The sequence below is a fragment of the Natator depressus genome, chromosome 2, assembly GCF_965152275.1.
Source record: "Natator depressus isolate rNatDep1 chromosome 2, rNatDep2.hap1, whole genome shotgun sequence".
Taxonomy (NCBI): Eukaryota; Metazoa; Chordata; order Testudines; family Cheloniidae; genus Natator; species Natator depressus.
The window spans coordinates 137,138,758-137,151,775 of NC_134235.1; the positions used below are offsets into that span (position 1 = coordinate 137,138,758).

Below are 13,018 nucleotides of genomic sequence, written 5' to 3' on the forward strand. Positions count from 1 at the left end.
TGTATGTTGCGTCACCATGCATGGGCTGGTACACTCAGAAGATAACAGCAAGCTTTCCCCTCAGCGTCCTCACCTTTTAACAAACTTGGAAGAGGTCTGTGTTGTAAATGTGGAGATTATGGGTTCAAATCGTATTGATGACCCATGGTAGGAGTGCAAAAAAACAGATATATATGTATATAAGAGCAGTGGCTTCTGGCTGGGAGCCCAGCTCTGAAGGCAGAGCCGCTGCCAGCTGCAGTGCAGAAGTAAGGATGGCACGATATGGTACTGCCGCTCTTACTTCTGCGCTGCTGCCTGCAGAACTGGGCCATCAGTCAGCAGCTGCCAGTCTCTGTGTGGCCACCTAGCTCTGAAGGCAGCAGCGCAGAAGTAAAGGTGGCATGGTATGGTATTGCTACCCTTACTTCTGTGCTGCTTCTGGCTGAGCACTGCCTTCAGACCTGGGCACCTGGCCAACAGCTGCCGCTCTCTGGCTGCCCAGCTCTGAAGGCAGTGCAGAAGTAAGGGTGGCAATACCATGACTCCCCTAAAATAGCCTTGCAACCCCCCTGCAACTCTTCGCCGTCTGCTTTGGACTTAACTATCTTGAATAGTTTCGAATCATCTGCAAATTTGGCACCTCACTGTTTACCCTCTTTTTCAGATCACTTATGAATATGTTGAACAGTACTGGTCCCAGTATAGACCCAGGGTGGACACCACTATTTGCCTCTTTCCATTCTGAAAACTGACCATTTATTCCTACCCTTTGTTTCCTATCTTGTAACCAGTTACTGATCCATGAGAGGACCTTCCCTCTTATCCCATGACAGCTTACTTTGCTTATGAGCCTTTGGTGAGGGACCTTGTCACAGACTTCCTGAAAATCTAAGTACACTTTATCCACTCGATCATCCTTATCCAATTACTTGTTGACCTCCTCAAAGAATCCTAGTAGATTGGTGAGGCATGATTTCCCATTACATAAACCATGTTGACTCTTCCCAACAAATTGTGTTTATCTATGTGTCTAATAATTCTGTTCTTTACTATAGGTTCAGAATGAATTTATATTGCAAAATGTATTTAGAGGTGAATGTGGATATTGTTCAAAAATTAACTTTACTGCTATGTATTTATTATTGGTATTTGGTTAATGGGAGCTGTTTCTTTTAGATAAGGTACGGTAGACTTAGAATGTGTTTGACACTGAGGGTATGTCTAACACTATAAACTTAAGTCAACCTATATTAGGTTGACTTACAGCCACCACAGTAATTACTGCAGTGGTTGATGTCCACGCTGCCCTTCTTCTGTTGGTGGGACATGTCCTCACCAGGAGTGCTTCCACTGACTTCAGAGGAGCAGCGTGGGTGGCTGAGAGCCAGAGCTCTCAGCTTCGTGCACAGCTCCGCAGCAGGAGCCCGGCTGTCCCCCCCCACCCCACATCCCTTTCCCCTGGCTTCTCAGCTCCCCGCTCCCTGCTGGGAACAGGGCAGCCACAATGGGCTTCTCGGCTCTCCCCTCCCAGCTGGTAATGTGCCTCCTCCCCTGCCGCCCTTCTCAGCTCTCTGTCAGGAGCGTGGCAGCCAGCCAGACTCCAACCATGGAGCTCCTAGCGGCGTATTAACGCCTAGGCCGACAAGGCCTAGGCCTAGGGCAGCAAATTTGCAGGGGCGGCAAATTTATAATAGCAGCCAGATGCTGCTTCCCCTGGCCCCGCCCCAACTCCATCCCTTCCCAGCCCCCATTCCCTGCCCCCTCCCTGCCCCTATTGGTCCCCTTTCCCAAATCCCCACCCCAGCCCCGCCTCCTCTCCTGAGCTCGGTGCATTCCCCCCTCTTCCCCCTCCTTCGCGAAGCTGTTTCACGCACAAGCACTGGCAGGGAGTGGGGAGAAGCAGGACCTGGCGGCGCGCTCAGGGGAGGAGGGGTGGAGGCGGAGGTGAGCTGGGGCAGGGGGGGCATGGCAGCAATTATTTCAGGGCCTAGGGGCAGCAAAATCTTTAATTCGCCACTGGAAGCTCCCAGTGGGGAGCTGAGTCCCTGGGAGGGCACATGGTCTCCCAGCAGGGAGATCAGCTCCCAGCGTCTGGTCAGTTGCCCCATTCCCAAATGGGAGGGTGGAGCCGAGAAGCCCAGTGCAGCTGCCTCATCCCGGGGGGGGAGCAGGGAACTGGCTGGCAGTCTGGCTTGGAGCAGCAACGGGCAGTAGCCCGGCAAGAATTATAGCCAATAGATGCAAGTAACGCAGTATCTACACGGACACTGCGTCGCCCTAACTACACCAACATAAACCTCTCGTGGAGGTGGGGTTATCATGTCAGTATAGTAGGGCACTGTGACGTTCTGTACCTCGGGGGAACACCCAGCACCCCCATGTTCATCCTTATAATTTAATTGTGTGGTATCTAATGCAAAGTTTGTCATGTCGGGTGTCTTCAGAAGGCTCATGATGCACTGAGCATTGTTGTTATAGTAATGTTACAGGTTGTAATTTCATGTATATAGTTATGAGGCTGAGAATGTGTCCTCATGGCTTAAAGCAAGCCCAGGCAAAAACTCTCACAGAGCAGAGGGGCAGTTCACACCTCATCAGGGCATGTATGGAACAAATCCAGCCCAGCCTCACAGGAACAAAAGACACTGGCTAGGCAACAACAAAGGATCTGTTGGACTCTTGAATGAATCACCCCCCTTCTTTTGGTCAGTTAGGGACTGTGATGAGGTAATGCTCACCTGACTCTGAAGGGCAGGGGCAAAGCCAAGAGGGAAGAAAGAACATGATAAAAGGGAGAGATGTTTGCCATGCTCTTCCTCTCTCTTCCACCTCCATCTACAGCCATCACTACCAGGCGACTGAAGCGATGATCAAAGGGCAGAACCTGGCTGAAGGGCAACCAGCCAGCCTGTGGTGAGAGTCATCTAAGTTTGTAAGGGCACTGAAAGTGTTAAGATCAGGTTAGAATGCATTTTGCTTTTATTTCATTTGACCAAATCTGACTTGTTAAGCTTGGACTTATATCACTTAAAATCTATCTTTGTAGTTAATCAATCTGTTTGTTTATTCTACCTGAAGCAGTGCATTTGATTTGAAGCATGTCAGAGACTCCCTTTGGGATAACAAGCCTGGTACATATCAATTTCTTTGTTAAACTGACGGACTCATATAAGCTTGCAGCATCCAGCGGGCATAACTGGACACTGCAAGACAGAGGTTCCTAGCGTTGTGTCTGGGACCAGAGATATTGGCTAGTGTCATTTGGTTGCACAATCCAAGGAGCAGCTTACATGCCAGAGGCTGTGCATGAACAGCCCAGGAGTGGGGGTTCTCACAGCAGAGTAGGGTAAGGCTGGCTCCCCAGAATCAAGGATTGGAGTGACCTAGCAGGTCACCAGTCTCGATAACACCTGAGGAGAATGTCACAGGTGGGAGCAAGGCTGTTGTGTGTGCACTGACATAATCAGGTCGATGTAAGATGTCTTACGTTGACCTAATGCAGTACTGTAGACCAGGACTGAGAGCGGTGTGGGAGAGATTTTGCCCATGTCCAGAGAGTAGAAGGCCCTGCCTGTGTAAACTGAGAAAAGGTCAGAACTTCTTTTAATAAACTTATCTTGCCAGATAGCAAATCTGATTCTCAAAAGTGTAGCATTAGTTATGTGAACTTGGATGCCTCAAGGTGTTGGTAATAGAGCACCTGTCACTAAACTGAATCCTGCCCAGTTCAGCTGAGACTAAAAGTTATTCATGTCTGATGGAGGTTTGGTATTAGGGTTGCCAACCTCCAGGATTGGCCTGGAGTCCCCAGGAATTAAAGATAATGCATGTGATTAAATCTCCAGGAATATGTCCAACCAAAATTGGCAACCCTATTTTGTATCCTTTCTATAATTTCCAGCTTCCATATCACAAACTCACCACCATGCTTTTCACTAGATTGTAGGCTCTTTGGGAAAACTCTTACTGTGTATTTGTGCAGTGCCTCCAGTAAGAGCTGCCTGCAGCAAAGGCCAAAATCATGTGTAACCCCCAAGGAGATTACATTGATTCCTGGGACTCTGTCTGCGGGCAGCTCAGGGAGAGGCACACTGTCCCTGGTAGGGAGGGGGAGCCAAGGCAGGCTCAGAGTCCGCACAGCAACCAATACGGAGTGAAAGGCCCTCCCAGGGAGAAGCCATTTTGTAGTCAGTCTGGAGCCAGCGAGGGAAAGGGAAGGACTGGCTGTGTGGGGAGCTGGTGAGTCCCAGGCCTGCATGCAGGGTTCCCCCTGAGAACTGGCCTCTAGGGACCTGACAGCAGATCCCTCAGCTGGGCTTTTCCTTCCCCACTGATGATTCCCAATTTGTAGCGTTTTCTGGGAAACTTCCCAGCCAGGCTGAGTTCACCCTCCAGCTCCCTAGGGGAGACCAGTCACCACAGGGTCAGCTCTGCTCTGGCTGCTAGTCCAGAGAAGCTGCCTGCCGAGCGTGTGACTGGAGGCTGGGCTAGGAGGCTACAGTTTGGATGTTAGTGTAGTTGTATAACCTACACCTTGAGCCCTACACCCCCTTGTGGTGAGGGGAAATCCTGGGACCGACGCAGCCTGATTCCTGCATGAGGAGGATCCCTGCCAGCAGAGATCAGCCCCTCTGCAGTGACTGAGGAGTCTAGAGTCATCTTCAAACCTGAGGATCATTCATGGAGTTTGTGAGTGCACCATCTTTTAGTTAGTTAGTTAGGGAATTTGTTTTGGGGACCCCCTACTCCCTGAACTGTGTCCTCAAGCCAGGGAGTAAGGGTTTGAGGATTTTATAACCTGCTGCATATTACATCTGTGGAGGGATTTACCACCTTCTCCCACTTGTGAGTCCTTTGGGCTGTATTGAACCCCGTCAGCCACATTGCTAAACCACTGCAGAGAAGAATTTTGTGGTTATAGGTCATCAAGGGCCCCAGCCAAGTATGAGTACCAACGGGGCACTATTTTTACATTTGCTACATCAAGTCACAAGTATTTGCAGTGTGGGCACCGGTGACCCAAAAATAATGTTTTACCCTGTTATGTTGTATTTGTCTCCTGTTTAATATAACTATTGTGTTGAATATATTTTTATGTGTTTGTGTTATTTCTTGGAAGACTCCAACTATCTGGCAAGTAAGTGGGGATTACTCTGTAGTTAGAATTTTCCACCCAAGCTGCCCTGGTGACCCTGCCAGGAGGGAACGAGGGGGGTGGAGGCACCGCCAAATAATTTCATAGGAAAAAAAGAAAGAAGATTCACCCCTCTGAGTGGGTGGCGGGATCCAAAAGAACCCAGACCTGTCCATCAAAACCTGTAAGCAGATTGGCATTAAAGGAGGTAACCAGGTGGAGAGGGGGCACTACACGTTACTGAAAATTTGCAAGAGTCAGCAAGCAACATTAAATATGATTTAATCTTTTTAAAAATCTTCTTGAGCCAATCTCTCTATTTTTGTGGGTCTGATTCATTATTTTTAAACTACTGAGGTTGGCAACAATGATTTTTGGCAGTTCACATCCAAGTTGTTTTTCCAGGCAGTCTGAAGGTTCAGGAAGACTGCATTGGTTTACGTTTTATTCATAATTTCAATCTTCACAACACTAGAAACAATTTTTTTTTTAAAAGCACAAATTCTGGAACAGAAATCTTTGGCAAAGACAAATTCTGTAGCGGCATAGAATCACAGAACACTCTGGGGCCTTGCTAAAAGAGCTGTCACTACGTTTGCTGGCCAAAGCAAGGCATACTGTGCAATGACATGTTTGACTGTAGCCTCAGGTATGAAACTACCTATTGGTCCAATGGGGAGACTACTTGGGCAATGACAGTCTGAAAACCCTTTGTGTAGCCACAACCAGATCCACATTGCAGGCACAAAAGCATTTCCGCTTAATATTTATGTGACTGTGGATCTCTCCAACAGAATTTATCCCCTAGAAAGTCCTTCCCCCGCAACTTCACCCTACTTATGTCAATGGTTGGCACCAACCCACATTTCTATGACATGCTTTTTGGAGACCCTGAGTTCCCAGGCTGATGTGATCCTAACTCAAGCTGGGTGAAATTTTTTGGATAACACTTTTGTTTGACCAAAAAAAAAAGAGACATTCAGGCAACCAAAACGTTTTGCAAATCTGTGCATCAATTCGCTAAATTACCTCAATCTTAGTTTTTAAAAAGGTTAAAAAAATCCTCAAAAATGAAACAATTTGTCATCAAATTTTTTTTCAGCATTTTTGTTTCATCAAAAAAAATTTATTTGGGGTTAACTCAAAATGATTTTTTTTTCATTTTTTTTGACCAGCAAACCAAAAAAATCAGTTATTCACACAACTCTGATCCTAACCTCTTTTTGTTTGCTGACTAATAAATAACTATGGGTTTTTGGTGTGTCTGTGCCCCTCCCCAGTGTATATCTTTATTAGCAGATACTTAGCAGCAAGCAACTAATGAGAAGGTAACTCAATAGGAGCTTAGCTAATGGTGAACAACAAATGCCTTCAAAATTCTGCCTCTAGAAAGACAGACAGACAAAGGCCAGCAAAATATGATCTGTTTCACAGAACCTTAAGCCATTCACCCCTGAAAAAGCAAAGTCAGCATAGAATAAGGCTGGTCAATGGTGCATTCTAAGGAGAGTTTCTGTGACACATTCTAAGTGTACTTATACATGGTCTCTTGTATGGAGAAAAGCAAAATATTCTGTTGATACATGCGAGAACTCTGAGGGGAAGAAAACAAGACCTCACAGGCAGGGACATGTAAAATATTTTATCTTCACACATTCTAACATAATGAGGTAAAATATGATCATAAACATGATATCCTCAAAATTCAGTGTTACACCTATGAAAATAATAAATAATGTCTTAATTGCATGTGTTGCGTCTAGTGGTTTCTGCACTCGACAGAACTGCAAGGGAGATCTATGGAGTAAAAAAAGTGAAGAACTGGAGAGGAGGATGGAATAATAGCATGTTTTTGTCACCAGGTTTTGAGGAGAGGCTCAGCTCTAAAAGGAAGTTATGGAACTATCAAGCAAATAATTAATATATTTTCTGCCATAGTTATAAATATCTCTTTTAGGACGATAATTGCCATATGTATTAGAAACAAGGCCACCTTTTTTTAAAGAAAGTTGCTCTGCCCTGACCAGATCAAATGTTTAACAACTCAGTTACATAGACTTTTTAAAATCAATTTTTCTAACTGAACAAGAGATACACAGACAAGGTTGTAAAGGTGTATCAGAGATTTCTACTAAAAACCTTATTAGGATATTAAAGTTTTGATGTTGTTCTAAATTCTTGAAAGTCCAGAAGCTCTAAGTTAAATTTATGAAAAAATAAATATTTGCAAGTCTGGAAATTTAGAATTAAGGATCAACAGCCCGCCATTCTCCTCTATAGTGTATATTAGCCACATGATGCAAATTGCCACCTATATAAGGCATTCTGCATGAAATCCTTGTCCCACTGTAGTCAATTAGGAGTTTTGCCATCGACTATATGGAAGACCTGAGTTTAGAAGTTTTGGTGAGTGAGGCTAAGTCCTCTGGGATCTTCAACTAGCATTGGTACATTATAATGGGTCACAGTGGATTTCTAAATGGTTATGTCTCAGGCTCAGCAGGAGGGAGGAAAAAATAAGTACTATTTGGTGCTGTTTGTACTCTGCATAAAGAGGATAGTAGAACGGTGATGTGGGTGAATGTTTGGGGACTTGTGCAGGCAATGACTGCAAAACTGTTGTCTCAGCTACAGTGGGAATGTGGAAAGGGAGTGGGACCATATTTGGGCTGCATCTGATAGCTATCAGGCTGGATGCTGCTGAGTCTGGCTCACAGCAGAAAGTTGAGAAAAGGCTGCACCTTTGGTAGGTGGCTCCTAGCCAGACAGCATACAGTTCATAGATTATTAGGTAGGCTATGGAGAAGTGTAAGGATGCACACTCACCACCAGTGCATCTCTTTGTATCAGTGTGTGATGTTGCAGGCATTTTCATCTCCGGTGCTTCTTGCAGACCAGCTGCAAGAATTGGCTAGTGCAAATCCCTTTGGGCTGGAGCACAGGGTTTCAAGCTTAATGGTAGCACAGGGTGGAGAGGACTCGGGGGAGAGGAAGGACAGATTTGAGAGCCCGAGCTCAGCCCAAGCCAAAACCTCAAAGCAACATCTGCTATTTTTAGTGCGAGTCTCACTAACACAAGCCTGCGTAGCCAGGCTAGGAGGCTTGCATCCAGATGCAGTGTGGAGGTCTCGGGCACATCAGCCATTCATAGGAAGCAGCCATCTGGTCTACTCCTTGTGGCTTCTTTCCCTCATGAACTCAGCCTATTTATAAGGCCCAGGTGTCGGAGTCCTCATCTGATTCTTCCTTATTCCCCCCTTCTCTGTCTGCCAAGTAACTACCTAATTACTGCCCAGGTGATGTGAATATGACTAACTGGTCCTTTAATCCTTTCTTGTTCCCCCTCACAGGAAAGTATGTGCCTCATATAGGAAATATGTGAAAAGAGTGGTGGAGGGATATAAGACTGTCTCTGGAACACAGAATTCAAGGACATGGGAAGGGAAGGGAAAGAATTAAGGTTATTTGTGGACATTAACTGAGAATTTTCAGACTTTTGTTTCTCCATAAATTTAAACTTAACTCAGAATTGCTTTTGTTTTAAGGCCAAGATTTTGAAAAATAGGTACTCACATTTATGCTCTCAAGTGTGTATTTAAGAACTCATCTTTAAAAAAATTGGTCTGTTTTTCTTTTATAAATACAATATTCCAATGAGGATTTTAATCAAAGCAATTGATATGTTGTAACAATCATAACTGAATCTTAATAAGGTGTTTTGTTTATGATTTTTCTTGGTGTATTTAAGGAAAGTATTTTTTTAAATTATGAAAATAAAAACACACTTTAGATTGTTATCTTCTGACAGGGACTCTATCAGTATAACTATACCTATAGAGTAAAGACATATATGCTGTTCAAAGAAACACAAGTAAGCATGGTTCTGGAATCAAATACTATTCTGGTGAAATAGTGTGGTCTCCTTGAAACTAGTTGTCAGTCACAGGTGCTTAGAAACTATGAACACAAGTGGAGTTTATAAACTTGGCTATACCCTTCACTTTACTGGGGAGTTAAGTTTAAAAACAAGTTTTGTCCATGAGTACCTGTTTATAAATGCCACATGTGTTGATGGACTGTCTGTATAAACTCCATAGAAAGGATATTATAAGCTCTGTAGCAATGTCTCCTGCAATATGTGCTTCAGAGCTCACCTATAGCCTCATCTTGGTCCCGGAGTCAGACCCTCTCTTTCCCTTGTGATGCTCAAAACTCTCACTCCACTAAACCTCTTCTCATGTGCAAGAGTCTCTCCCTTCCAAAACAGAGTTAATGGAGTTTACAATACCAAAGAGTTTATATCTATAGCAGCGGTTCTCTAATTGTGGGTCAGGACCCCAAAGTGGGTCACAACTCCATTTTAATGGGGTCACCAGGGCTGGCGTTAGATTGGCTGGCGCCCAAGCCTGATCCCCACCACCTGGGCTCAGACTTTGGCTTCAGCCCGGAGTGGCGGGGCTCAGGTTACAGGCCCCATGCCCAGGGATGAAGCCCTGGGGCTTCGGCTTTGGCCTCCCACCCAGAGAGGCGCAGCTCAGGTGGGCTCATGGTTCAGTTCCACCTCCTGGGGTCGTGTAGTAATTTTTGTTGTCAGAAGGGGGTCACAGTGCAACAAAGTTTGACAACTCTGAATCTATAAAAGGAGTACTTGTGGCACCTTAGAGACTAACAAATTTATTTGAGCATAACTTTCGTGAGCTACAACTCACTCCATTGGATATCCGATGAAGTGAGCTGTAGCTCGCAAAAGCTTATGCTCAAATAAATTTGTTAGTCTCTAAGGTGCCACAAGTATTCCTTTTCTTTTTGCGAATACAGACTTACACCGCTGCTACTCTGAAACCTGAATCTATAGGCTTCCATGAGAGTTTATAATGGTCGTGGGGCGGGGGGGAACTATGTGACTAAAGACTTGTGAATTCCAAAAGACTAAACCTGCTTTAGTTTTCAATTGGGATAAATAAGTAAAAACAATTTTCAAGTCTTGAGGTCAAAGTAGGTCAAACAGTGAAAAGCCACTAATTTTATCAGAACTTGAAAATCAGTTGCCTGTAATACTCTGGCTTTCTTTCAAAATTATCCTATCTGATCTCCTAACCATGGACAATTTCAAGCTGAAAAAAATTTGGGGAGATTTTCTCTGTGTGTGCAAAAATGAGGTGGTGAGTGTCAAATTGGGCTTTTAATTGGAACTGTCAATCTTAATTCGGGAGTCACTGCTGTGAATCTTCACTGTGCAGCTGGTCTGAGCCTATTACATATTATCTGGGAAAAATTACAAGTCCTTTGTTCTGCTTTAGTGAAAGAAATCTGTCCCACCAATGAATCAAACTAAGTGCCTGACCAATCAAAACTGTTAAAACCAGAATACATATATATGTATAAGAAATCAGAAAAAAAATACTCCTAGATGCTCAGTTTTTAGCATAGAAACTCATTAAACCTTATTTGACATTTCAGAGCTGAGAGAATGCTTATATTTTAGTATAAATAAATCGTATTGTAAAGAGAGAGAGAAAGAGGAAATTATTAACCTTGATCAATAATGAGAAATGTAAAGTATCCTGGGGCAGGGGTGGGGTAGGAGAGCAGCTGGTTTACTTCTGGCAAATAAAAAGAAGTAGTAATAAAGTCATTCCTTCTACAAATCTGTTTGAACAGGAAACCAATTAAAAACAAAACTGAGAAGATGAGCTTGGGAAATTACCTGGTGTTTCAAACTTTCATGGGTAAACCATTTATTTTAGAAAGGAAAGTTGACCACCATCCCTCTCCTCTTTTAATTGGAGCCCTATTTGTCAAAGGGGGATAGAAAGTTATGTCAGTCAGTATGTGTGTTAAGGTCTATGCTTTTTTCCCCTTCATTCTTGTGCATAAGGGTACTACTTGGTCTGTGCCCCTACCCCATCTAGGAATGTGGATGCCTGCTTCTCCTTAAAACCCCTACAAAGCAAGTGATACCATCATGCCTTCACTTTCTACTTCCAGCATATTCCGGTGTATGTACTCTGAGTAAGCAAGCAAGTATAGGCTCACATGGGGTGGTCCATGTCTGGGTGTTACAGAAGCTGAGTAAGCTTCAGAGTGTGAGGACAGAACATACAGAAGACTCAGGTGTGGGGGCAGGCATGGGGGCTAGGATGTGTGATAGAAGCATGGGTATGTATGGGGAGACAGAGGATGAATTCAGGTGTGTGGTATAGCCAGGTGTGTTTAAATGGCAGAGTCGGGAGCGTGGCAGGAAAAGGTTTGCTTTAGAGATATATGGAAAGTGTGTGAGCGGAGGCAAGAATGTATGAAGAATACAGGAGCCAAACACAAAAGTATTTCAAAATTACTGGGTATCTGGGGAATTGTTGGAAGACAGGAGAAGACAAAAGAGATCAGTGTGGTGTGTATGTTTAGGAAGCATAATGAAGGGAATTTTAGGGGTGTTGGTTGTACATGTTGGGGTTTGGAAGGCATATTTGAGGAGACAGAGTCTGGCTGTGTGTTGGGAGTGTTGCATTAGTGCTGATAGAATGGAGGCCAAAGGGGATGTACAGGATCAGATTAAGGTTCAAACAGTATATGTCTACACTGGAAAGCCCCCAAATCCTGGAGTTGTGATTACATCACAATTTCAGCTATTATTTTTTTTAAAGGCTCTAGCCCTTGTGGGTGCAAAGAAAAGCTTGAGAATGTGACCTGAGTGTGAACAATGCAGTGATGTCTGCCTGAGTCTGCAAAGAGCCTGGGAAAAGAATAGCTCAGATGCTACAGAGATGAGCATGGTATAAAATCTGCATAGGGTCAGGTTGCATTCAGACTGTGTCAGGCAGGAGACTGGGGGATAGCTGAGGAGGGGGTCAGAGAGTGTGTATAAGGTGGAAGCTGAGCAGGATGGACAGCGGGGTCTGATGCATGTGAAAGTGGAGAAATTCTGGTGTGATTGTGAGTGGGTGAAGCGAGGGGGGTGAGACCTGGCAGGGAGGGGACCTGCGTGAATGGGTGGTACCCAGGGGCAGTAGTAGGGCAAGTCTTGGGCTGTCTGCGGGGCTGGGGACTGAGTGAGGGGCAGCAGGGTGCAGGAGAGATGTGGGCTGCAGCCCAGCCACACTTAGCTCACCCGGTTGTTGCGATCGGTCTCCCGCACCTCCTCCTCCTCAGGCCCCTGGCGCATCAGCGCTCTCAGCACCACGGCGTTGTTGGTGCAGCAGGCTCGGAAGAGGCTCAGCGGCTCGGGGCTGCTGACATCTGACTCCCCCAGGGACCAGCTCTCCTCCTCGTCCTCCTCGGCACCAGGTGGGTAGAAGGAATCATCCGAGGCGATGCTGCAGGTGTCGGGCAGCTCGGAGAAATCCTCGTACTCCTCATAGTCCTCCTCCTCCTCCGCCACTGCCACCACCTGCTCCTGCTGCTCTCCCTCCGGGCCCCGCGCCTCCTTCTCCCCCCCTGCGTTGGGCCAGACCTGCTGCTGCTCCCCCTTCTGCCTCCCCCCAGGGCCACGCAACTCCCCGGCACCTGTCCCGTCCCCAGACAGCAGCACCATGATCCCTGCACCCGGGGGTTGGGAGAGGTGATTGGGGGGACACTGACACAGCTGCTGTTCCTGCTCCCCACACAGGGAAGGGGGCACCCCAATGTACTGAGACCCCCACAGATACCCCCACCCACTGGGACCCCCACAACTCACCCACTGAAACTTCCCCAGCTACCTGTCCCCTCACCCAGTGAGACCCACACAGCTACCCCTCCCCCCACACCTCATCCACAGAGACCCCCCTCACCTACTGAGAGGCCCCCACGGATCCACCCCCACCCCCTAATAGAGCCACGGAGCCCCACTCCCCCCCTGCACAGCACACCCAGCCAGAGCCGCGCACGCTCACTCCCTGAGCCCTCCTCAGCCCCCCACAATTC

At 46.0% G+C, this 13,018-nt stretch overlaps 1 protein-coding gene across 1 annotated transcript in view; it reads right to left on the bottom strand.

Moving 5' to 3' along the window:
* Positions 1-12,647, bottom strand: part of ANKRD33B (ankyrin repeat domain 33B) — a 112,486-nt gene extending 99,839 nt beyond the window's left edge. Inside the window, exon 1 of the mRNA XM_074943195.1 lies at positions 12,225-12,647. Within this exon, the coding sequence (XP_074799296.1) occupies positions 12,225-12,647 (423 nt within the window). The remainder of the gene's footprint in view (positions 1-12,224) is intronic.
* Positions 12,648-13,018: the final 371 nt, after the last annotated feature.